This window comes from Hylobates moloch, unplaced genomic scaffold (assembly GCF_009828535.3).
Source record: "Hylobates moloch isolate HMO894 unplaced genomic scaffold, HMol_V3 SCAFFOLD_22, whole genome shotgun sequence".
NCBI classification, from domain to species: domain Eukaryota; kingdom Metazoa; phylum Chordata; class Mammalia; order Primates; family Hylobatidae; genus Hylobates; species Hylobates moloch.
In genome coordinates, this window is record NW_026652297.1 from 46,549,566 (window position 1) to 46,576,297 (window position 26,732).

General features: G+C 38.5%; 1 protein-coding gene across 4 annotated transcripts in view; it reads right to left on the reverse strand.

The window, feature by feature from the left end:
* KAT6A (lysine acetyltransferase 6A) overlaps window positions 1-26,732 on the reverse strand; it is a 127,712-nt gene that overhangs the window by 14,138 nt on the left and 86,842 nt on the right. For all 4 annotated transcript variants that reach the window (XM_032144429.2, XM_058433297.1, XM_058433298.1 and 1 more), the window contains 5 exons: window positions 11,940-12,055; window positions 5,565-5,706; window positions 4,076-4,237; window positions 2,916-3,009; window positions 74-305 (listed from right to left, as the gene is read on the reverse strand). In XM_032144429.2, the coding sequence (XP_032000320.1) occupies window positions 74-305; window positions 2,916-3,009; window positions 4,076-4,237; window positions 5,565-5,706; window positions 11,940-12,055 (746 nt within the window). The remainder of the gene's footprint in view (window positions 1-73; window positions 306-2,915; window positions 3,010-4,075; window positions 4,238-5,564; window positions 5,707-11,939; window positions 12,056-26,732) is intronic.

The following is a 26,732-nucleotide window of genomic DNA, read 5'->3' on the forward strand; positions in this document are numbered from 1 at the left end:
AATCTGACTGGCTGATCCGAAAAACTTCAACCTAATTATCTTTCAAAGGTATACAAAAAGATGTGATACTCACTGGTCACTACGGAAGTCCAGCATTCGTAGGTGGTGGAGTGTGGAAGTGATGTCTTGAGGGCAGATTCCAGTCAACTTGCTTAACTTCTTAATGCTGATCTGCTTGTCATTTTGGTGATAAAGGCACTCCAATATTACACTTTTCCAATATGCCATGTAGGAAAGACGACCCAGATCGGATAACGGTTTCTCTGGAGACCCTGCCTGGCCTTCACGCTTTGATAACAAATAACCTAAAGAATCACAAATAACTCAAATCAGAACTAGGTCAGCGACTCTGAAAAACTGGATTCACCAAAATAACATCCCCTCTTCTACAACCAAGAATAACTCCAGAGGTAAACTCCTTCCAAAAAAAAAAAAAGAGAGAGAAACAAATTGCAAAACTACTTTAAAACAAATCTGAAGAAAGAATACATAATTTATATATATTGAAGACTAAGTTAGTATTATTATGTCTACAGTTAATATCAATCACCTTGTTAAAATATTCAAAGTGTTAAAAATCAGGACTCTGTTAACAGTTTCGTTCAATGTCCTGAGGAAAACAAGCCTTGCATGCTTTATTTGGACCACTAGGTGGCAACTGCTGTATCTGAACTGAGAAGTACAAAAGAATGCCTTCATTTTCACATAATCCTATTAAAATTGTAGTTCTGTCAGTGAATTAGATGACAAACTTTCACTTCAACCACAACTCTTCACAATTACCTATCATTCTAACTCTAGGCAAGCAGGACTGCCAATATAAGTGTGGAACTGTGGACTCTGTCCTTTATAGTGCACAACTCTCAAGAACTGAAAAACAAAGGCCTAACTTCTAAGGAAAAGCATTGAAAATGGAGATGGCAGAGAAAGGTATTTTTACTGTCATTAAAGAAAACGTAAAAGCAGTCTAGAAATGTTAATTTGGAAACATATATTACATTAGGAAAAGTAAATACAAACAATACTATTACTGCATGGACTGTTTGTATACCACACACACACACACACACACACACACACACACACACACACCCAATCACCAAAAGTAAAATACTTTCCCTAACTTTGCAATTTAATGGCATATATAACATGTCTAATCATGAGTCCTACTTCAAAACAATATATTAACATTAAAGGAAGTAATCTCAGTTCCATCCCCTACTGCTCATCTAAAAAGACCAGAAAATGTGTAAAAAAATCAGTAGTACAAGCTTCCAATAAAATATGGACAGAAGGGCAGTCTAAAGCTAAGAAGAGGCTTAATTAACATCTCAAGACTGGAATCAAAATCCTTTGTTTGAACCATTAGTTCTGCATATATTCATTTAATATCATTGTATAGCAATATCTGAGGTAAAATATTCCCTCAAATTACACAGATCCCACAATGATCTCTTTAGAACTGTGAGCTATCACTTTTGAACTGAGATTAAACAATTTTCTCTATCATTCACTTCTTCAGATATTTAAAGATGTGTTGCATATGTTTAACCACTAGGTAGAGCCTAACTAAAAAAATGCACACATTTTCTCAGATAACTGGATAACAAAAATACGGCAGGTACAGTACTTCTTTTTTTTTTTTTTTTTTTGAGATGGAGTTTCGCTCGTCGCCCAGGCTAGAGTGCAGTGGCGTGATCTCGGCTCACTGCAACCTCCGCCTCCTGGGTTCAAGCAATTCTTCTGCCTCAGCCTCCCGAGTAGCTGGGATTACAGGCGCCCGCCACCACACCCAGCTAATTTTTTGTATTTTTAGTAGAGACAAGGTTTCGCCATGTTGGGCAGGCTGGTCTGGAACTCCTGGCCTCGTGATCTGCCCACCTTGGCCTCCCAAAGTGTTGGGATTGTTGGGATTACAGGCGTCAGCTGCCATGCCCGGCCCACAGTACTTCCTTATTAGCTGTAATTGAAGTAGTTATACAATGTATTTAGTATTATTGGTATTACTGCATAAAACTACGTTCCATTGTAAATGAACAGTAGGAAATTAAAGGTATGTGCTATACATCACATAAAATTTTATTCAATATTAGCTATTTAAAAATATTTCGTGTCCAAGGCCACACATGGTGGCTTACACCTGTAATCCCAGTACTTTGGGAGGCCGAAGCAGGTGGATCACGAGGTCAGGAGATCCTGGCTAACACAGTGAAACCCCGTCTCTACTAAAAATACAAAAAAATTAGCCGCGTGTGGTGGCTGGTGCCTGTAGTCCCAGCTACTCGAGAGGCTGAGGCAGAAGAATGGCCTGAACCCGGGAGGCAGAGCTGCAGTGAGCCGAGATTGCACCACTGCACTCCAGCCTGGGCGACAGAGCGAGACTCTGTCTCTCCAAAAACAAAAAAGAAAGAAAAGAAAATTCGTGTCCAACCAAAATAAAAGGAATGTGTGGCTTTAGGTTTTATTTATTTCCATTTTTATTTTGAGACAGAGTCTTGCTCTGTGGCCCAGGCTGAAGCCTGCAATGCAGGAGTAGCATTGCTCACTGCAGCTTCAACCTGCTGGGCGCTCAAGTGATCCTCTCACCTCTGCTTCCTGAGTAGGTGGAACCCTAGGTGCATGCCATCATGCCCACCTAACGTTTTAAATTTTTTGTAGAGACAGGGTCTTGCCATGTTGCCTAAGCTGGTCTTGAACTACTGGACTCAATCAATCCTCCCACCCCAGTTTCCCAAAGTGCTGGGATTAGAGGCATGAGCCACAGTGTCCAGCAGTGGCTTTAGGTTTTAAAGAATCATATAGCAGTACGACAAAAGATACTAGCAGCCAACAAAGCACCTACAAATCTTTAAATATATATATATATACAGAAGGTCCACCGGAAGAGACCAATGAGAAATTAATATAATCCTTACTGAAATCGATGAGAAACCTGCCATAGCCCTTACGCTGGTATTGAGGAAGAATCATTATACAGGAAACATTGTACTTCTGTTGGCAGTGCTTTTCCTGGTGGAGAAAATACAAGTCAAGTTTTAAAACAGGCTGCTAAAGTGAATAATAATGTGAATTAAGAAACAAAGACTAATGGCCAAAACCCACAGCCCTGGTCCTTTGGGAATAGCAACATACATCAACAAAAAACTACCCAACTGGGAGAAGACAGGATAATGTCAAGTCACTGCCATTACCCACAAAGCAACCATCCCAGGAGAGTAAAAATATAAAACAAAACAATGTCATCCAACACCATCTGCAACTCAAACACAGTATGCCAATGCCTAAGGATCAGCACCGGAATCTGAGTCCCAAACAATCCGTAAAGCTACAAATAATGAATCAGTGTGCCACTCTAGAAGTGAGAAGACTCATTAATTATGTCAGAGTTTTCTTTCTCTCCTGCTCTGGTACTCCTCAGAGCAGTCCTATTAGTTGTATCTAACTTTACACAAAATAGTCACTTTTATAATTTTATAAATGAGTCAATATATTTTAAGTCATATCTAACTAATGAAGTAGCCTAAAGAATTCTTATAAATGCTTATAAAAAGCTAGCACTTCCCCTTAACTGTTTTATACACTTGGATTTTACCGTGAACTTGCTTAAATAAAAGTATATCTTTTATGTTCTCTGATTAGAAAATAGACTTTCTCCCTCTAAGGGAATGGAAGATTAAAAAAGGAGAAAATATCCTTTAATCAAAATGCCTTCTTACTCTTATTTCTATGCCTAAAGTTCAAATTAGGAAGAGAAGATTGAAGCTGAGACAGAACTCAGAGAGCTAATGACTGTTTATTTCACAAGTTCCATGTTATTACCATGGGAGGAGAAGCCATTTAAAACCTTCCTCTTGGGTATTGCCAGCAGTCCATAATCCTAGGAGAATATAGGTTGTTGAATGTTACTAAGCACCTTCTAGCACCTGGTAAGTTTCCAAATGTTCCTTCTATTCTTTCCAAACAGCTAGATGACACCTAGGAGGTGCTGCATCTTGTTGTGTCCCCGAGTGAGAACAGCAAAGATTGTTTCAGATTTCTATATGAATTCAAACAAACTTTAAGCTGACATACTTACCTTAGAAAAGTAGCCAACAAGGTGGCAGCCCTTGACATCATTCTGTGTTAGTACATAAAAAAGAAATGGCTCCACATCGTAATAGAGGGTTTTGTGGTCAAGAAACAACTTTGCCAAGAGACACAAGTTTTGACAATAAATGGTACTCACATTCCCATCAACCTAGAGAAATAAACAGAACAAAACAGTCAACAGAGGGTCTCTTTAGTTCTAGAATAATATGTATCAGTTAAAAGCATCTCTAGATATCCACAGTCCAGACTAGGAGAAGGTGTCCATGACCAGAACACTTTGGAACCTGGAAGCCATCCTTTGAAATGGCAGTATTATGGTATCTGCTGTTTTAAGACAACCAAATATATAAAATACCGTACCTTCAACAAAGCAGGAACAGCCAGATAAGGAGGTGATAATCTGGTTTTAAAAGAGCAATTTTTGCTTTAATGAAAAGATGAATTGTAGCAATCCTTTGGATAGCAAGTTTCGTTTTCAAAGTACTTAACACAACAAAAGATCTAAATACAACCCTTCTAAAACACATTTATTAGGTAAAATAAGATGTAACTATGTAGTCTAATCTATGCCAGCTGCCTGAAGCAATGCAATCTGACTACCATGATCGGGCTTGAACCCAGATAAAACTACTTAAGGGGGTACTAACTATTGCCAAGCAGAAGCACCAAGCAGGTTCCTCAAGTAATCATGTGGTAAATGTGGCTCCAGGTTGGCCAGGCCCAGGAGCACTCTGCTCTTTTGCTCCTGGCAGCCTTGTCTGTGTTCATGGAGTTGCCAGAGCTTTCTATCAAAATGCCAATGGATGCCCACATTAGCTCCCAAGACACTGGCTGTGATACTAACAGAACTCTTCAACAACCCAGGTAGTTTAATATTCTTTTCAAACAGTATTTTATACCACACCTACCCCAGCTTCTCCCAAGGTAAAGAACTCCTCTACTGATCACTTAAGAGTCTTAGGGAGGACTAAGAAAGTGAGAGACTGAGGGGATCCTGACAATCTGAAATTTTACTGTTAGAGTAAGTAACAGGGCACATAAACAAGTACTCAATTAATACTTGGCACGAAAACCACAGAACTGAGGATCAAGAGCACTACTAACAGCAATAGAGAATCACAGAGCAGAGGTCACACATCATCATCATCATCATCATCATCATCATCATCATCATATGTTAAGATTTACTATTAAACAGATCTCTGTGAGATATTCCTTTTAAATAAGTGATAGAAATCCTTTCATTTAAATGCTATATTTCATAGATTCTAAGATGTACTTTTATCACATCTTAATATGCGCAAAATCAACTGGCATTTTATAATCAAATGAAGTTTTAAAAATTATAATTAGTACTTTTTCCATTTTAGTGATACATAAAATAGTAAGACAATAGTAAGTTGCACAATAGATTCAATATAGGTGGCCCTACTTTTGAAATGGATGAGAGGACAATTACTAAGTATCTACCTTACCTCAAAGACAGAAATATTATTCTTTCTGTAAATCTCATTGGCAGGAGGATGGAACCAACCACATTTCTTCATGTGCTGCTGCAGAATAGTTCTACTTTTCATATATTTTAGACAAAATTCACAAAGATACAATTTGGGCAGCCTGTAAATGATAATTAAACAAAAAAGACAGGGCTTTACATTTTAGAGAACTTCAAACTTCCACAATTATCATCTTTTTGCCTCTCATTACTACCCAGGTAACAGGTTAAAAAAAAAAACTGCGGCCGGGCGCGATGGCTCACGCTTGTAATCCCAGCACTTTGGGAGGCCGAGGCGGGCGGATCACGAGGTCAGGAGATCGAGACCACGGTGAAACTCCGTCTCTACTAAAAAAATACAAAAAATTAGCCGGGCGTGGTGGTGGGCGCCTGTAGTCCCAGCTACTTGGAGAGGCTGAGGCAGGAGAATGGCGTGAACCCGGGAGGCGGAGCTTGCAGTGAGCCAAGATTGCGCCACTGCACTCCAGCCTGGGCGACAGAGCGAGACTCCATCTCAAAAAAAAAAAAAAAAAAAAAAAAAAACTGCATATGCAAAAATACTGGATGGTAAAATGTAAAATATATAATTCAAATAAATTATTGTATCTTGTCTCATATATTTAAGTACTGAGATGAAAAAATTAATTTAGTTGCTATCAATTTGGATAGTTATGCTTAAAATACCACCCTAGAATTAAGAAAATATTTGCTAAGTAGATTAACACACACAAAAATGTTTGATTTGTGTGAAGACCACACTATTTTTTCAGGTTCCCACTTTGAAAGCAGCTTTTGAAATATAATTTATCTGAAAACACCTAAAATTCTACTAAAGCTTTTCCCAAGGTATATTTATGGAATATGAATCCTGCAGGTACTAAGGATTTCGAGCTCAAATAAGGGCAAGAGGGCACATGCTTTTTCCCAACTTTCCTGGGGGATTCACAATGTGCATTAATGCTTCCCATATAACCTCACTTCTTATTTTTTAAACTGTCATTCAATTCAGCACACTGAAAGTTTCCAAGGAACTTTTGTAGTATACTATTACTAAACATCTATGGTATACAATATTGTTTTTCAAAATCTCTAGTGTTAGCCACACCAGTACAACTTGTAATTATATTATTAGTACAACCATTCCAAAATCAAGCACTGAGTGAAACAAATAATCACTGGCACTATAAATTAGAGTCAGGAAGCAGGAGCTAAGAGCATGGAAAGCAGTGTGTTGCTGGCTACTTTGCTTCCACTGCATTCTGCCTCAAGCCCCACTATTCAGGAGGAACCACTGGATGAAGAGGTTTTTCCTTCTTCACCACCAGAGCTACAAATCACAGAATGAAATGGCTTGTTATAAACTTCATCATCTAATATGAGCACTAAATGTATTAACTAAGCCTTACAGGTGACCTACAACTGCCAGACCACCTTCCTGAACAGCTGGACTCTGAGTAATTTCTTCTTCAAAGGAAGAGGAAGAATGAGTCTCCTTATGTAGATGTAACAGGTGGCACCTGCCTCCCTAACTGTTGTACTTACCTCTTACCTGTGCTAAATTCTCAGTGAGCAATCTTAACTTGTCACAGCATGAAGATACAGAAGTAACACTATCTGAGTACAGTTTCATTTTGAGGGCTAAATATTACAACTAAATACCTCCTATAATATGAATCCGAGAAACCTAAAAAATTTTGTGCTTTTTAAAGTATTTTTGTAAAGATGATAGAGTAAAAAACAGTGACAGACCATGAAGCTTTCCAAATTATGGTAAAGATAAATGCCAACTTTAAGGGCAGCCAATCCAACTGTTAGGTCTCAGCACAAAGACATGAAAATAAAGTACCATTTATGTTAGCTAGATTTAGTCGTTATTTCACAATGTGTGTATTTCAAAACATCATGTTGTACATGATAAATATATACAATTTTATCTGTCAATTGAAAAACAGAAAATATTCAATAAATGCTAATTACTTTTCTGGAAACAGAAGGAAGAGAGGGGAGAGAGGAAGGGAGGGAAGGAGGGAGGAAAATAAAGTACAATTTATTTCCTAAGGTCTGTGAGAGAAGGCCAAAAATGTCTAAAGCTCTTACAGTAACCAAATTGCTCAAGAAAACATCAGAGGAAATAAAATCTCTGAGAAAATTACTATCAAGTCTTCTCCAGTAAATGAAGAGGTCATGCCACTTCCTTAGAATGGCAAGATGTATGGCATTTTATTGATAACTAAAAAAAAAAAAAAAAAACTTTAGTGAAACTTATTAGTGAAAAATAGTAAACTGAAAACAAGCATTATGATCTACTTTATTCCAATCTAGTTCTCGCTGAAAACATTTTAAAAGCTCCTTACTTTATTAGAACCAAGCCCACTGGGATGACACTGCTAATCTAAAGGGGATCATCTGGAAAAAAACTACTGGAAAACCAAAATATTTCTAGTAATATTATAAACAACTGCTGTTCTTTTACAGAAAAAAGATCTATCATACAGAAAGAACATGAGACTACAGGAAATGAAATGTAGTTATAAAGATTATGAATACTCCTAGCCCTAGAGAATCTTGTTGGGGGCTGCTTTTAGTGATCTTCTTCCTGGCAGGACCTAGGTCTCAGCTATCAAACAGGTAGCTGTACAGTGGCTTTCATCAACTGTACATGAAGTGTCACCTCCACACTGGAAGTGGATTCTAAAGTCTGCCGCAATGCTGATAACCCAGCCCATGGAATCAGGGCTGTGCTGCAGCTGGGCATGCTTCTCTAACTTCTAGAATGATGCAATTATTATTATCAGGAATTTCTACAGTAACTTCTGGCTTCTGAACATGGCCCAACATAGTAGCAGTTTGTGCAGTCAACTTGTAGCAAATTTTTAATGTAACAATAAAAATTATGCCAAATATTACTTAAATCTAAGATTATGGTACAAGTCAAGTAAGATCAACCTAGATACACATGCTACATGGAGCAGCGTAGGCCCAGTGGTTAATGGTTATGGCTATGTTGTAAGAGCGAAGTGAGCTTCAAGTTCTGCCACTTACACACTGTACTGTCTGGGACCAGGTCTGCAAAATGAATACAGTAATATTCATCCCACAGAATTACACCAGAGATGCTTAGTCCAGTACCCAGCTCAATGGATGGTAATTACAGCTGCTATTACTTAACAATTATTATTTGTATTCTTCTTTCATCAATTTTACTCAATAATTTAATAGCCAAAGGCATTAGGGATTCTATTTGGTTTCTTCTTCAGTAACTGGGATGATGAGAATAATCAAACTGGTTCTAGTGACAATCTCATAATCTAAGCATCAAATAAAGTCCAGAGGAGAATCAAAAGCCAGAGGAATCTTCCTAGGCTACTCTATCACCTAGGAATCTACCTCTTTAGGATCTCAAAGCTAAGCTCGAAGCAGCACAGAAGCAGAGGGCATCCAATGATCACAATTTCTTTTGCCTCAAGCCCATTTATGTCATGCTCTTAATGGCAGAGTAGGTTTCGTGATGAACCTACTGATGAACCAAATGAAACAGTATTATTGCTTCATTGTTTTTGTTTTGATTTTTAAAGACAGGGATACAAGATTACTTAATAGACAATGCATACACAAATATTTGGATATGAAAGGACATTCCGTAAAGCCCCCTAATCCCACTTCCCAAAAGAGGTTTTTCTTCTTGTGATCTTTGCATTTTTGTTTGCTCCTATTGCCCTGTTTTCGTACATTACAGTGCTTAAAACCTTTAATAAGAAAATAATCTACAAGCAGTTTAGCACAAAATAACAGGCATTAACAAAATTAAGAACAGAGGTTTATTATTTGGAAAATGTAAGATCTCCAAACATTTTAGTCACTTCAAGTTTCAAGCTCATTTAAGTACATATGATTTTTTAAAAAATGTAACCAAGAGAACTATGAACATAAAGATAGAAAAAAAGTCACAATTACTCAAGAACCTATTAAAAATTACAGGATATTTTCTAATTGAAAACTCAAAGAACCCTACCCAATGGATGAAAAATTATACCGAAAATGTCTAAAACTGTGTAAGGAAGTTGATGAACTTTACAAGTTCCTATCCTGTTTCTGCTTTCTACTGGTTCCTATCATACTTTTTTTGGTTATTTTTTGATAGCATTATTTATTCTTTCACTGATAACTAGTCTCCTCACACCTGTTTCTAATGAAAATCTCATCAGAACAAAAGCTACATTTTCAATAAATCCTTTAAATATCTTAAAAGACAACAGTTTATGATTCCATTCTCATCATTCTCTTGAACAAAAGTAAATGCTAGCCCTCTATTTCCATTCCTGAATCTATTTCCTCTCCCCACCTTGAGTAGACAAAGGGCCTGTGGTTTCCATCTATCTGTACTACAGTCTCTGGAACAGTTGACAGACATGTGGAAAAGCTTTCTTTTCTAAGTTGAGTGCTCTTGTGATCTGGGCAGCTTGCAAAGAGCTCACTTAAAAAATGATCACAACAAATTATTTTAAACCTGATGAAAAAATTAATTCCTTGGCATATTTCTTTTCTTTTGAGACGTAGTTTCGCTCCTGTTGCCCAGGCTAGAGTGCAATGGCGCGATCTCAGTTCACTTCAACCTCCGCCTCCCGGGTTCAAGCGATTCTCCTGCCTCAACCTCCTGAGGAGCTGGGATTACAAGCAACCGCCACCACGCCTGGCTAATTTTTATATTTTTAGTAGAGACAGGGTTTCGCCATGTTGTCCAGGCTGGTCTTGAACTCCTGACCTCAAGTGATCTGCCTACCTCAGCCTCCCAAAGTGCTGGGATTACAGGCGTGTCCTTGGCGTATTTCTTCTCGGTCATAAAAGATCTTGGCTATTCAGAACTCCTGAGGAATGAGTTACCTTGAACGCTGAGTTCTGTAGGTAGCTGAGGAAGTTCCTGCCTTCCTTTAACATATATACATATACAATACATACATGTATAATATATATACATGTATAATATGGAAATGCAAATACAATGTAACCTTATCTTAAAGTCACATTAATTGTTGTCAGCTCATGATACAGTGTGCTTCCTTAAAGATACACCACAGTGTTTGGGGCTAACTGATCCCACAGTAAATGGCCCTCAATTGTTGTGTTTCACGAGCTTGTATGTTAGTTTCCCGGGGTTTTGCTTTTTCTTCTGTTTTTGTTAGTTGTCACTTTGAGGTCAGTGTGTGAAATGGCATTCTTACCCCTATTTTTCTACTTCGACTAGAGACTAGAGAAGCAAGTTATTATATGGAAAGAAAAAGTAAAAAGATAAATAAGTTTTACTGGATGGCCCTTTTAACAACTATACTGGCCTATTCCTAGTTTCTTGGAAACAACCCATGTTAAGGCACTCAACATATTGTAAGGTACTAAATAAATTTTGCTAATATTTTGGCCAGGCAATGTTACTACATGGGTGAAAACTTACATGATGAGAATATTCTGAACATGATTTAACCCATAAAGCACCATGATGTATTATTTAACATCCTGCTAAATGGGAAACTGAGGCATAAGTAGTTTATAGATTAGACAACATTAATGTCACTACTACAATTAACTAGTATTTAATCATTTGATCTCATCTTATTTCATCTTTTAATTTTAACCATAAAGAAAAAATACAATAAGTGACATTATTGAGCACTTACCATTTTCTAAGTGATTTATATGTTGTAGCTCATTTAATGTCCTCAATATCCCCACGAAGTACTATTACTACCTCTGCTTTACAGATGAGGAAACTGAGGCACAGAGCAGTTGGACAGTTTTTAAGGTTACACAACTTATCAATTTCAGAGCTGAGTCATAAAACCACCTTAGCTCCACCAAGCTGGTGAGTGATCAATGTTTATTAATATATCTGGAAGCCCAACTACTTATATATAATTTTACACCAATGGTCCAATTATTTCTGGGAAAACAAACCATTTACTAAGTTTGTCAAATTATAAATATTTATTTACATCAAAGACTAATCAACTGAAACTTTATATTAATTTATATATGAGTCTCTTCTCTTTTTCAAAATTCTTAGTGATAGGAATGAAGACAAATTTCTCTTAAAAAAAAAAAAAAAAAAGGCATTCCCCTTTTATTGTGACCATGCATTCGGGTTTCTCATTTTAAACATCAGTGTCTGAGAGGTCACAGAAGAGAACACCTAAAGCAAACTGGCATGAAGTGGCTGCCAAAGCTGCTGCTATTACGGACATTTAAAAGCCCCCAGTTCCTCAAATGTAAAGGATAAGGTGGACTCAAACATCTTCAAGATTCCTTCCAGTTCCAGACTTCTATGGATCTCAAAACAGAAGGTCAAGGGTCTCTCAAAACATACCTTGAGTATTCTTGAGGATATGGGGAGGAGTACCAGGTGTGAATTTCATACTTCCCAAACTCAATGACAGAGGGACAGCGGACTTGCGGATCAGGGGGACCAGTCACTCCAACTTTCTGTGCAGTCAAGAAATACATTTAAAAGTTAGCTAAATTAGACACACTGAGATAACAAAGAAAGTTCTGAATCTAAATGTTGTCTTCTCAGGACTCCAAAGGAGAAAAACAAAAACAAAAGCTAGAACAAGCTAATACATTTTGAAATAAGTTATATTATTCCTTAAACAGAGCACCCAGATGAAGAATAAAAATGCTAATAAATCTCTTAGAACCAAATGCATTTGGTGTTGCTGCACTTCTACATTTAATAACACTAAAAATATTTTCCTCAATTAAACTCACTCTTTATGACTTAATATTAAAGAGAAACTGCTGATACTTGGTGATATAAGATAAAGAATAATTTACAAGTGAAGGAGAGGACACTGCATATTTGCTGAAGTCCTACCACACTGCCTCCGCTGACAACAATGGAGATGCCCTACTGAACACGTAAGCACAAAAAGGATGATTTTTTAGTTTGGGAAAGTAGATATTTAAGAGAAATATAAAAAGAATCTGACAAAACAAGTATCAAGAGAGTCTTCAATTCATTTCATACTATGCCTAAAATTCCCTTCATTAGTAGCTCTGCACAGATTTAACCAAAGAAAAAGACACTCTGTTATACACAGACCTTCTCTTTTTTCTGCCTTCTCTTTACAATGAAAACAATCTCTACACCCCTCATCCCTGCAATAGTCTGAACTACATTATTTAAACAGAGAATAACTTTTAAAGCCTTTATGACTTCCCTGACTTTCCAGATCAGAAATTCAAACGTAAGTATGTAGCTCAAGAAAATAAAGGCTGTTAAGGGTCTTAACATGTTAACTCAAGGGCAACGTGACTTGCACTGCACCCAATCTAGCAACAGATGCATATACACACTCATGTCCATGTGTGTGCATGCAGATTTATCATGGATGCTCTACAAATAATAACTGACAAAAAAAAAGACAAAAGAGTTTAGCCTAACCAAATACAAGCATTAATAACTCTTCCCCAAAAGGACAACTGAAATTATCCTTCAATTTTATGCTTTAAAGACCACTAAGAGATTAGTAAAAATCCCTTGTTGGAGTATACAGACACATATACATATTTTATAACAAAACTAAAAGAACAGAGATTTTTATTCATTGGTTTTATATAAATCCATTTCTAAGAAAGAAGCCTCTTCACCATAACTCATTAGAGAATTTCTGGTCTTTCTAACCATTCTCTTTTATAAAAGGCCAAGGGACTTATCTCAGGTTTCATACTGGAATGTAGCCAAATGAAACCTCAAGCTCTTCCTTAGACACCTCAAAACAAAAGACAAAGATCTGTTTGTGGGATGAATTGTGTTATAACACCAACAAGTACTGGGGCTCCTCCAAATACAAAACCGAAAACAATGAAGAATACATAATACAGGGTTAAAATAAGATTTCTTTCATTTCTCAAAAACCCAAACAACTTTGTAAAAAGATTTTTTAAGGGCTGTTTTTAAACTACATTCTAGAATCAACTACTCTAACTCATAAAGTACTATCTTTTCATCTATCTTCACAACTCAAAGTAATAACAACAGTATAGGAAACTTTCAAAATAACCAAATACCAGAAACCAGATCTAACTTCCTGAGGCAAGGATCAGATAGAAAGCCCGAAAGCTGAAGTCATGCACCTGCTGCGGCACTGTCTGTTGTTTGAGGGTCTTCCCATCAGCTGCCCGCTGCTCTTCTAGGTGGATGCCTGACGTGAAAGTGGATATCCAGTTCCAGTACAGCTGTTTGCACATCACCACAACTGCGCACGTCTGTCCAGAATGGGACCTGTGGTAGGTTCCCCTCTGCCCACACCCGCCTTTAACCTTTGCACCGCGAAACGTTCCTGCACATGCGCTCATGTGTGAGCCCGCCTCCACTCCCAGCTCCCCTGAGCAAGCCTCCCAGCAAGGGTGTTTCCTTTTATGAAGGTTTAGAAATCAGCAAGGCCCTCTACACAGGGAGGAAGAAATGGCTACACAGAAACCACTCATTCCAGTCCTAGCCAAAATCAAACTGTCATATCTGAACTACAAGGTTACCTTTGCTAGGTCATTTTATTTTAACATTTCAGCCAAAGTACTTTTTTGTTAAACATGTGACTTTCCAAAGCAGCAAGTGTCTAATATAATCAAGGGCACAAAATATATTTAAATGTTTAACTCAAATTCTGCCACTTCATGTCCTCCTAATTTAAATATGCCAAATTATTTAAAAGAAGACATATGTTCCAGGCCAGAATTGACCTTTTAATCTAAGATAACAGGGGGTAGCAAGGGGGTGGATTAAATGCACTAGTAATTGGGCTAAACCAAAAGAAAACTTTATGCCTGCTACTAGATAATAAAGCTTTTATTACCACCAGTTAAATGAAAAGACTATTACTCTTCTACAAAAAATTAAGCTTCCATTAAATGACTCATCTAATTCCAGTTTGTAACATAAAAAAGGCCATTCTTGCAGTATCCCCAACTCTGGATCTGGTAGGGACACCAAAATTGTGTAAATAATTTAACAATTTCTGTAAACACAGAGCTGCTGCCTTCCCCCATCTGTCCACTGGAGCGCTCTCACTTGCCCTTCCCTCTCCATTCCCCAAGGGGGTGCAATGTTTTGAGAAGAGAGGGAGGTACCCCTTTATTATCAGTGTGAGGCTGGGAAGTGTGAGAAGAGATGGCTTTCTGGCATTTGAACATTTTCCCACAGAAACACTATAGTAAGTAATTCCATTCATTAGGGATTAAAAGTTACATGATGAAAGAGGTATGAAAGAATGAATTCACATGCTCCACAACAGAGACAGCATGAATTTAAGGACTAGAGAAAATCAGTGTTTGTGGAGCACCTACTGTGCTAGACTCTGACCTGAGCCTTATGTTGTTACCTCCTTTGGTCCCCACAATCCATCCTTCAAAGTAGAAAACAATATACCCACTCTGCAGATGAGAAAATAAGCCTCAGAGAGGTTAAGAGGCAAAAGCACCGGGCAGGAACAGCGAGTGAAGCATAAAGACAGAAAAGAATGACATGGGTTGAGATGTGATGGAAGTAACGATAGCCCTCAACTAATTCCTCCCTAAATTCCCAAAGTTTATGTGGAAGTTTTTAAAAACTGGAACTTGGTTTTCCAAAGAAATGAAGCTATAAGTCCACAAACTTTTAACCCAAAACCCTTGGACTGGAGTAGAATGCGTTTTGGAATTCTGAATTTTTCTGATTTTAGAAAAGTATTAGTACATACATGCGTATAGTACATGCATGTGTATAGCCCTAGTAGGATTTGGAGCAGCACTCCGTAATCAGACACACTAAAATTTCTTTAGCAAAGCATATGAATATTCACATTAACTGGCATAAGTAAGGAATACAAATAGTCTCATGTCAGCTCAGATCATGTTTTTGTCAGTAACTCAGTTCAGGTCAAGTGGGACTTTATTGCAAAATGAGTTGGAAAAGGCCAGGCACGGTGGCTCACGCCTGTAATCCCGGCACTTTGGGAGGCTGAGGCAGGCGGATCACGAGGTCAGGAGATCGAGACCATCCTGGCTAACACGGTGAAACCCCATCTCTACTAAAAATACAAAAAACTAGCCGGGTGTGGTGGCGGGCGCCTGTAGTCCCAGCTACTCAGAGGCAGAGGCAGGAGAATGGGGTGAACCCAGGAGGCAGAGCTTGCAGTGAGTTCAGATTGTGCCACTGCACTCCAGCCTGGGTGACAGAGCCGGACTCTGTCTCAAAAAAAAAAGAGTTGGAAAAAAATTTCTTTCCATTCTCCAAAGAAGATATACAGATGGCCAATAAGCTCATGAAAAGATGCTCAACATCACTAATAATTAGGAAAATGTAAATCAAACCACAATCAGATACTACTTCACACCCATTAGGATGGTTATTATTTTTAAATGCAAAACACCAGAAAATAACAGATGTTGGTGAAGATGTGAAAAAATCAGGACCCTTGTCCCATTGCTGGCGGGAATATAAAATGGCACAGCTGCTGTGGAAAACAGTATGATGGTTCCTCAAAAAAGTAAACAGAATTACCACATAATCTAGCAATTCCACTGCTGAGTATAGACCCCACAGAACTGAAAGCAGTTCTTTGTACATGGGTATCTATTTGCATACCCATGTTCATAGCAGCACGATTTACAACCCAAGTATCCACTGACAGATGAATGGATAAACCAAATGTGGTACATACATATAATGGAATATTCTCCAGCCTTAAAAAGGAAGGCAATGGTTGGGTGCTGGTGGCTCACACCTGTAATCCCAGCACTTTGGGAGGCCTAGGTGGGTGGATCATGAGGTCAAGAGATTGAGACCATCCTGGCCAACGCGGTGAAACCCCATCTCTACTAAAAATACAATAATTAGCTGGGTGTTGTGGCACATGCCTGTAGTCCCAGCTACTCGGCAGGCTGAGGCAGAAGAATCACTTGAACCTGGGAGGTGGAGGCTGCAATGAGCCAAAATTGTGCAACTGCACTCCAGCCTGGGCAACAGTGCAAGACTCTGTCTTTAAAAAAAAAAAAAAAAAAAAAATACAAGGAAGGCAATTCTGACACAGACTAAAATACAGATGAACCTTGGGGACATTATGCTAAGTGAAACAGCCAGACACAAAAGGACAAATATTGTATAATTCTACTTATGGTACCTAGAGTAGACAAATTAATAAAGGCAGAAGAGAGAATGATGCTTACCGGGGTGGGGTGGGGGGGATTGGGAGTTGTTTAATGGGTACAGAGTTCCAGTTTTGCAAGATGAAAAAGTTCTGGAAATAGACGATGGTGATGATTGCACAATAAGGTGAATGTCTTTAATGCCACCGAATTGTACACTTAAAAATGGTCTGGTTAGGCCGGGCGCAGTGGCTCACGCCTGTAATCCCAGCATTTTGGGAGGCCAAGGCCGGTGGATCACGATCGAGACCATCCTGGCTAACAAGGCGAAACCCCGTCTCTACTAAAAATACAAACAATGGCGTGAACTCCGGAGGTGGAGCTTGCAGTGAGCCAAGATGGCGCCAGTGTACTCCAGCCTGGGTGACAGAGTGAGACTCCGTCTCCAAAAAAAAAAAAAAAAAGTCTGGTTAAAATAACTTTTATGTGATGTATATTTTACCACAATTATTTATTTTCAAGTTTTCAGGACTCCTTGGATTTCAGGATTCTGGATATTGTGACCTATCTTTCCCTTTTCCTAAGCCTTTTTGCTCTACACTCAGACTTCTCTATCCATCCTTTGCTAATTCTTTTACCATTAAATATTGACAAAATCTAGAATTCTGTCCTTGGCCATCTTATCTTTTCCATCCGGAGGACCCATAATCCAGTGCTTCCATCAGCTTTCCACTCTCCCCACGCCCTCCTTTCTCTCTACGGAGCTTAGATTCTAAGGTCTTTTTCTCTGTAACTCCACCCTTTAACTCTTTAGTTTCTCTTCTAATTTCACAACAAAATCCTAACCCCTGTTAAATTCAACTCTTCACATAATCCAAGTTATTATCTCAATGTGAACATGGGTGGAGAAAAACAGAGAATCATGCTACCCAGTCTCACATTATACTCCTACCCACAAACCTCAAGCAGGTCCTGATGCTTCCTACTCCATTCACTCTCCCGTTCTGAAAGACAACTGCATCCTTTCTCCTCTGCTCAACCCTCCAACACTGCTTACTCCACCTTCACTTTCAACCAATGCTTTTGCTTCCTACTGCACTAAACTGGACAAAATCAAAAGAAAACTTCTGCAATTTTTCCCACCCACATCTGTCTGCCTCGACCTTTGTGCCGCACATCCTGCCTTTCACCAATACTATGGCTAGAGATTGAGCTCCTGAGCCCACGGCTTCCGTTTGTGCATGAGATAACATCCTCCTGCTCCCTAGCCAAAGAACATCACCCAACAGTTCCCCTCCTATCTTCTGCATCATCAGCTTTCCCTTTACCAGGGCATTCCATCAGCACACAAACAGCTGTTATTCATTCCATATTTTTAAAAGGGGGGAAGGGGAGGAGGGGTGTGTGGCGTGGTGGCTCACCCCTGTAATCCTAACACTTTGGGAGGCCAAGGTGGGCGGATCACAAGGTCAAGAGATCGAGACCATCCTGGCCAACATGGTGAAACCGTGTCCCTACTAAAAATACAAAAATTAGTTGGGAGTACCGGCTACTCGGGAGGCTGAGGCAGGAGAATCCCTTGAACCCGAGATGTGGAGGCTGCAGTGAGCCGAGATGGTGCCACTGCACTCCAGCCTGGTGACAGAGCGAGACTCCATCTCAAAAAAAAAAAAAAAATGGTATCTTCTTTAGCCCTCACAGCTCTATCCAACTCTCCCTTTCTCTGCTCCTAATTACTGTAAAAAACCTCAAAAGAATGGCCACATATTACTACTATAACCAATTTCTCCTTCCATTCTTTCTTGAAACCACTCCAATTATCTCTTCACCCTCCCCTGTCCCCATCATGGAAACAGTTTCTCAAGATTACTTCCTTGTTGCTAAGCTGGACAGTCAATTTTCAGTTCTCATCTTACTTGGCCTATTTGCAGAATTTAAAAACTGATCCTTCTTTCTTACAACACATTCTTCACTTAGCTTCTAAGGAGCTACACCTTCATGTTTTTTTTTCCTACTTCACTGGCCATTCCTTCTCAGTTTCTGCAATCTCTAAAAGCTGGAATAACCTAGACTCAAAGTTCTTCTCTTCTCCCTTGGTGATCTCATCTAGTCTCATTTTTCAAAAAAACAACCTACTTGCTGGTGAGTCCTGAATTGAAAATTTCAGCCCAGACCTGTTCTTTGCACTCCAGAGACACATATCCCATTATCTACTTGATACCTCCTCATATCAGGTTTAATGCATCCAAAATCAAACTCCTAAATCTTTTCCCCAAATGTGCTCTTCCCATTTCCCCATCTCAGTAGATGGCAACTCCATCTTCCAGCTGTGTTCTGGCATTGTCTTGGACTCCCTGCTTTCACAATGCATCAACATATCCCAATGGGTCTACCTTCAAAACATACTCAGAATTCCAATTCCACCACTACCACCATGATCCAAAACACCATGTCTCTTACTTCAATAATTTTAAGAGTCTCCCAAAGTTCTCCCTGCTTGTATACTGCCCCCACTCACCCCGCCCCGCCTCAATCTACACAGGAGCCAGAGAAATCCTGTTAAAACCAAAGTCACTCTTCTGCTCAAAACCTTCCCAGGGTTCCTATCTCATTCAGAGTAAAAGTCAAAGTCCTTACAATGGCCAAGAAGACCCTACAAAAGCCAGCCTTCCATTACCTTTCTGTCCTTGTTATCTGCTATTCTGAGCCTTAGTTAGGTATTTGGCTCTAGTCACATTGGCCTCCTTGTACTTCCTTATCATGCCAAGCACAAATCGTGATTCGGGTCTTTGCATTTCCTGTTCCTATGCCTGGAATGCTATTCCCCCATTACCTACATGTTTCATCCCCTCACCTCCTTCAGGTTTTTGCTAAATGTCAGAGAGACAGTCCCCAACCAACCAATTTAATATTGTACACATTAATCCTCTCCCTCTGAATTCTCCCTCTTCCTCCCCTGCTTTTTCTCCATAACACTACCACATGGCATACCATTTATTTTAACCCATTCCAACCCAAACTAAACTGTAAGCTCCCAAGAGTAAGGAATTTTTTTTTTAATGTTTTGTTCACTGCTAAATCTCTAGTGCTTGGAACATGGTAACCAGTACTCAGTAATATTTATTATTAGATAAATATTATCTTTGATAAAAACTTTATCAACAATCACGTGTGCTGGTAACATAGCAAATCTCCTACCCAAGGTCTCCTGTATATACACGTACACAACCATCTACCAAAGTTCTCCACTTTAGATTTCACACAATCCCACAACTGTTTAAGCATGGTCTCTTCTTCCATCTAAATAAGCTCCTTTTCCTATATTCCTACATGTAATACTATCATCTACTCCAAATAGAACACTAGAAGACCTACTTGGCTCTGCCCTCTCCTTCAATCCTAACTCCCAATCCAACAGCAGTCTTTTCCATTCTATCTTAAGTCTTTCTCAAAACGATTATCTATCTCTGTCTCCTATCTATCTCTTCTACCTTCATTTAGGCCCTAGTCACTTTTCATTTTGACTATTGTAATGATCTGAGTGGTCCCTTGCTCAGGTGTTCTTCAATCCATTGCTGACAACATCACCAGAGTTGAGTTTCTAAAATGCAAATATGATGTCATCCACTTTTTAGAAATTATTTAGCAGTTCCTCAAGAGCTATTTAGCTACTACTTTACTTTAAAGAGCTACTTTACCTGCAAGATTAAGTACAAACTCCTTAATATGAAACACAAAATCTTCATGATCTAGTACCTTTCCAATCTCATCTCTTGTTTGAACTCCAACCAACTACACAAAGCTCCGAGAATACAAGATTTCTCACACCCAAACTTTCTACTAGAAATGCCTTCTCACTCTTCTCCAATAGTAAACTCTTACTCATCCCTTCAACACCCTACACAAATGTCACCTCCTCTACAAAGACTTAAAATTTTAGTTAACCACAATAACTAAAAATAGAACAATAACATCCCTAGATGTCTTCCTGTTCATTCTCACTGCAACTTACGCATATCTCCACAGATATTATATCATAAATTAAGCAGTTAAGAGTTAAGGCCATGGAGTCAGAATACCAGGGTTCAAATATTGACTCTGAAACTTAACAATTTATAACTCTAGGTAAAACAATCCTTCTAATGTTTCCATTTCTTCATTTGTAAAATGAGGCCAAGTAATTAATAACAAAGTTGCATTAAATGAAACAAATTAATATATAATCCTGAATATAGTATTTGACATATAGTAAGAGAATATCTATTACTAATCACATGGCTTTAATTACTTGTTTATTTAATAGTCCTCCTTATCCACCCACTGGGAATACACTGTTCCAAAACCCACAGTGAATGCCTGAAAACTGTAGGTAGTATTAAATGTTATACAAGTTGAGTATCCCTAATCTGAAAATCTGAAACCTGAAATGCTCCAAAATCTGAAACGTTTTGAGCACTAATGATACTCAAACGAAATGCTCATTAGAACACTGCAGATTTTGAATTCAGGATGCTCGACTGCTAAGCATATGATGCAAATATTCCAAAATCTGAAAAAAAAATTCAAAATCCAAAACACTTCTGGTCCCAAGCATTTTGGATAAGGGATCTTCAACCTGTATATACTATGTTTTTTCCTATACATCCATACCTATGATGTTTAATTTATAAATTAGGCACAGTAAGAGATTAACAATAACTAAAAACGGAACAATTACAATGATGTACTGTAATAACAGTTACGTGAATGTGGTCTCTCTCAAAATACCCTATTGCACGGTATGCACCCTTCTGATGATGATGAGGAAGAGGAGGAGATAATGATGATAATAAAATTCAGACCTTGGCTAGCCAAGGGTGACTGAAACCACGGAAAGCAAAACCACAGATAAAAGGGGGATTACTGTAAATACAGGAGATAGGGTGATTATTTGGCCCATCAGATCAACAAATATTTGAGGACCTACTACATGCAAGTCACACTGTGGAGATGATATAGAAAACACAGTATCTGCCCATAAAGGTGTTGTAAGACAGGCAGTCCTTGTTTTTGATGGCACTGTGTTAATGGAAACAGGTACACATCAGAATTGTGTCTATGCTTCTGAGGTGACAGATTTGACCTTAGTTCTGATATGCATGGGTTTTGTGTGTGTATGTTGTAATAAAACTTTATTTACGAACACTGACATTTTTCACATAATTTTCACATGTCCATAAATATTATTTTTATTTTATCCAACTGTTTAAAAACATTAAAAGCATCCTTAGCTTGCAAGTCATACCTTAGCTTGCAGGTCATACCTTAGCTTGCAGGTCATACAAAACAGGCTGTGGATGGGACTGGGCCACAGGCCATTATTTTGCCAACCCTAACACAGGTGAAGCAGTTTCTAAGCTGTATCTATGCCCTCAAAAATGACTTTCTGCATTACCTTTATGAGCCTTTTTATTATTCAAAACATCCTCTTATCTAGCCAAGATGAACTTTCCCAACTGGCTTCAAACCACTTTTTTTTATTACAGTAAGTCAGAGAACCTGGAAGTCATCTTTGATCATCTCCAGTTCCTTCAATCTACTTTAGTTTGAGAAGCATGGGCTTCAGTTAACATTGCACCATGCAAAGTGAGGAATGGCTGGAGTTTAGTTTGAGATAAAACAGGGTGGAACATCTGTTGGACAATGGTAATACACTGAATTGCTAGTATTAAGCTGCATTTTGGAGCGTTTTGAAAGCTAGTAACAAGATGTCAGTTTCGGCATGACAGGATTTTAAGGTACCCCCATGACATCTTTTTGCTGTTAAGTGATTTCTCCTTGATGATGCTGAAAGTAGGAATGGGAGGTGGGGGGATGTTTACTGTGTTAAGGCATTTACCCATTAAATATAAGTCACATATTAAAGGCTGCATACATGTATTTTTAGTTCATTGGATAATTTAGCACAACTTTACTTATTAAGATAGTAGTTAAGAGCCTGGGAACTAGAAAAGGCTAGCACAGTTCAAATCCTACCTCAGCTGAGTCAGCGTAGTTGGGCAAGTCACTATCAGATTTGTTGAAAAGATTAAACGAGTTGATACTTGCACAGAACTTACAGCACTATGCCATTCATGCAGTGAGTGCCAGATAAACGTGAGCTTCTGCTTGCTATCTCAGTGGCAGGTTCTTGGAATACATAGATAATACGTCTTTGCCCTCCAGCTGAAATTATTTATAGTAGTCTCCCCTTATCCCCAGCTTTGCTTTTCGAGGTTCTAGTTACCTGTCATCAGCCTCGATGCAAATTTTATCATCTCACACCGTCAGAAGAGTTAGTACAGTACAACAGTACAGTAAGAGATTTAGAGAGAGAGAGACCACATTCATGTAACACAATACAGTACATAGAGGGTTCAGTACAGTCCATGGTTTCAGGCATCTACTGGGGATCTTGGAGCGTATCACTGGTGGATACACGGGGGACTCCTGTATAGTAGTCATTTCTTCCTCAAAGCTGAAGTTAATGTTGTTTACTCCATCTGATAAGCCTTAGTTCTCTCCATCTACCTAACTCCTCATCATTCCTTAGGACCACTGCTTCTGTGATCATCTCAGATTGCACCAATTCTCATACATCTTAGTATAGTGTGAACATCTGAGACAAGTCTGAATCATTTAATACAGCAATGCACTATGTTTCATTGGTACTCTAAGCTACTGTCTGCTGTCTATCTTCCTATGCACCTTTACCTACCTGCATTTAGCACATGCCTAATGATTTTGCTACCCCCATAACATCCCGCATACAAAATAATGCAGGATGTTATTGTGATTAAGGGTACAGAATTGGAAGTCACACAGGCCTAAGTTTTAATTTTGGCTCCACTATTACTAACATAAAAACTTACAGGAAGTCACTGAACTAATAGTGTCAGTTTCCTCATATGTAAAATGGGGTAACACCTCTACATCATGGGGTTAATAAAGTTGTTGAACCTAGCTTACTGTATTTTTAATAATGATTTAACTCTCCATGCAAAGAAGAAATTTTAATAACCCACAGATTTCAAAAATGCTCTGTAACTTTCCAGAACCACATAAAAACCAAAGGAATCCTTCAAAATCAGAAAGCTTTAAAATTCGTATGAAAATACACTGCTCTTTGATATTTTATGTAAAAATCATTCTATATATTTCAAGAAGGCGGTCATGCTCCACTGGAATGAACTGAATACAAATGCTTCTTTCTACTGACAGAGTCTTTTAAGAAAAATAATTTCTCCAAGTTCGTAAGATCATAGTTGAAATAAAATTCTAGAACAAAAACCTATACTCTATTTTTTTTTATGCTTCCACTTTTGTATTCAGAGGTGGCTCTTTTTCATGGAAGTGTATGTTGTATAGCTAATGATGGAACACAGTACTAGGCAAACTACATCCATACTTACCCTACTGCCTGCAATAATTTTTTTAAAAAAATCAAAACCAGTAAGTGGCTAACTCCTTTTGAAAAAAATCTTGATAAATATTTCAATTATCTTTGACTTAGATAATGTTCCATGCAAAGTTTGATTATTCAAGATAGTCCCTTCCAGACTATAAGCTCTAAGAGAACAGAAACTAGGTCCTTCTGATAGCCCCTCCACATAGCATAGTTTCTAGAACATAGCAGGCACTCAATAAACAATGTGTTATTAGTTGGATGGATTCTAATATTAATTCCTTTATCATATGTCTTTTGCTGATGCTGCTGTAAGACTACCAAAGACCCTGTAATAAAATCTCCCTGCAAAATTTTTGAAACACAGGTTCAAGCAGCTTCTAAGCTATATCTATGCTCTCAAAAATGACTTTCTGTACTATATTTATGAATCTTTTTATTATTCAAAATGTCCTCTTATCTAGTCAATATGAACTTTCAAGTGGCTTCAAACCACTTTCTTTATTAAATTAAGTCAGAGAACCTGGAAGTCATCTTTGATCATCTCTTCCTTCTTCAAGTTACACATCAAACTTGTCACTAAGTTCTGTTGATTCCAACTCCAAAATATATCTAAATCATCCACTTCTCTCCCATTTCTACCACCACCCCTCTAGTCCTAGCTAACATCTTCTCTCATCCTGATCACTGGAAAAGCCTGCAAAGTGGTTTCTCAGCTTCCACTCTTGCTTAATTCTAAACCACTCTTTATGTAGTAGCCAAGAAAAACCATTTTTAAATAAAACTGATATTGCTGTTTCCTTGCTAAAAACCATTCAATGTCTTCCCATTGCAATTATGATAAAAACCCCAATTTTAACTTCTGGCCTCAGTCTATTTTCCCAGCTTCACCTTATGCAACTCTTCTGTTCACTGTATTTGAGTTACACTGAACTTCAGTTCCTGAAGTTTATCAACTTCTTTCACTCCCTTAGACATTTACATAGGCAATCCACTTGTCTCTGAAATATTCTTCTCTAGCTCTTTACTCCGCTGACTTTTGAATAATCTTTCGGAATTATGTATAAATTGTTACTTCTTCAAAAGTCTTCCCTTCTCATAAACACTCCAACCCCAACCCTCAGCACGGTAGCCCAGTCCGTCAGAACCCCTCACTGCATTCTTATTTCCTTCCGACTATCAGTTTGTAAGTACAGTTTTATTTTTATGAGTGTTTATTATCTGTCTATTTGTGAAACTAACTAAAAGCTTCATGAAGGCAGAGTCTGTGTCTTTTTGTTTGCCCTATAGTTCTGGTACCAAGGCAGGTGCATGATGCTAAATGAATAAGCCTCATGGAGAAACAGCACCATCATCAGAATTTCAGTGCACTGCCAACAAAAATAAGCATGAACTAGACTTCCAAGATCTAGCTGTTTATTTCCTTGGTGCCAATACATACACAGATAATCCTGAGTTTAATCAAATGCTGGAAAGAAACACAGGATTAGCCCGATTACCGTCAATAAGCATTTACACTGTCTCCCCGAGCCTCAGTAGGGCTCAGCACCCCGTTTAATTCTCTTTGGTCGTCCTTCTTGCACCTTTCTATTATTTCAACTCCTGCCCCATTTTTCCCAGAAGAAATTTTCATTCAATATCCATTCATTAAACAAATATTTGCTGAGCCTTTACTATATTCCAAGTACTCAGTAGATAGCAGTGACCAAAACAGAAAGGCCTCGTTCTCACTTTTACACTGTTGGTGGGACTGTAAACTAGTTCAACCATCATGGAAGACAGTGTGGTGATTCCTCAAGGATCTAGAACTAGAAATACCATTTGACCCAGTCATCCCATTACTGGGTATATACCCAAAGGATTATAAATCATGCTGCTATAAAGACACATGCACACATATGTTTATTGCAGCACTGTTCACAATAGCAAAGACTTGGAACCAACCCAGATGTCCATAAATGATAGACTGGATTAAGAAAATGTGGCACATATACACCATGGAATACTATGCAGCCATAAAAAAGGATGAGTTTATGTTCTTTGTAGGGACATGGATGAAGCTGGAAACCGTCATTCTCAGCAAATTATTGCAAGGACAAAAAACCAAACACTGCATGTTCTCACTCATAGGTGAGAATTGAACATGAGAACACTCGGACATAGGAAGGGGAACATCACACACCAGGGCCTGTTGTGGGGTGCGGGAGGGGGGAGGGATAGCCTTAGGAGATACACCTAATGTAAATGACAAGTTAATGGGTGCAGCACACCAACATGGCACATGTATACATATATGTAACAAACCTGCACATTGTGCACCTGTACCCTAGAACTTAAAGTTTAATTAAAAAAAAAAAAAAAGGCCTCGTTCTCAAGGCACTTACATTCTAGAAATAAAAAATTTAAATTCAAGAGGTGGTAGGTACTACGCAGAAAAAGCAGGCAGGTCAGGGGATAGAGTGACACAATGGGCTGTAAGCTATCTTCGTGTGGATATGAGCAAGACCTAAATGGAATGGGCAGTGAACCTACTAAATCATCGACTCTAGAGGAAGGGCCATCGAGGCAAGGTGCAGCGACTGCAAAGGCCCAAGGCAGGCGTGCTTGGTGTGT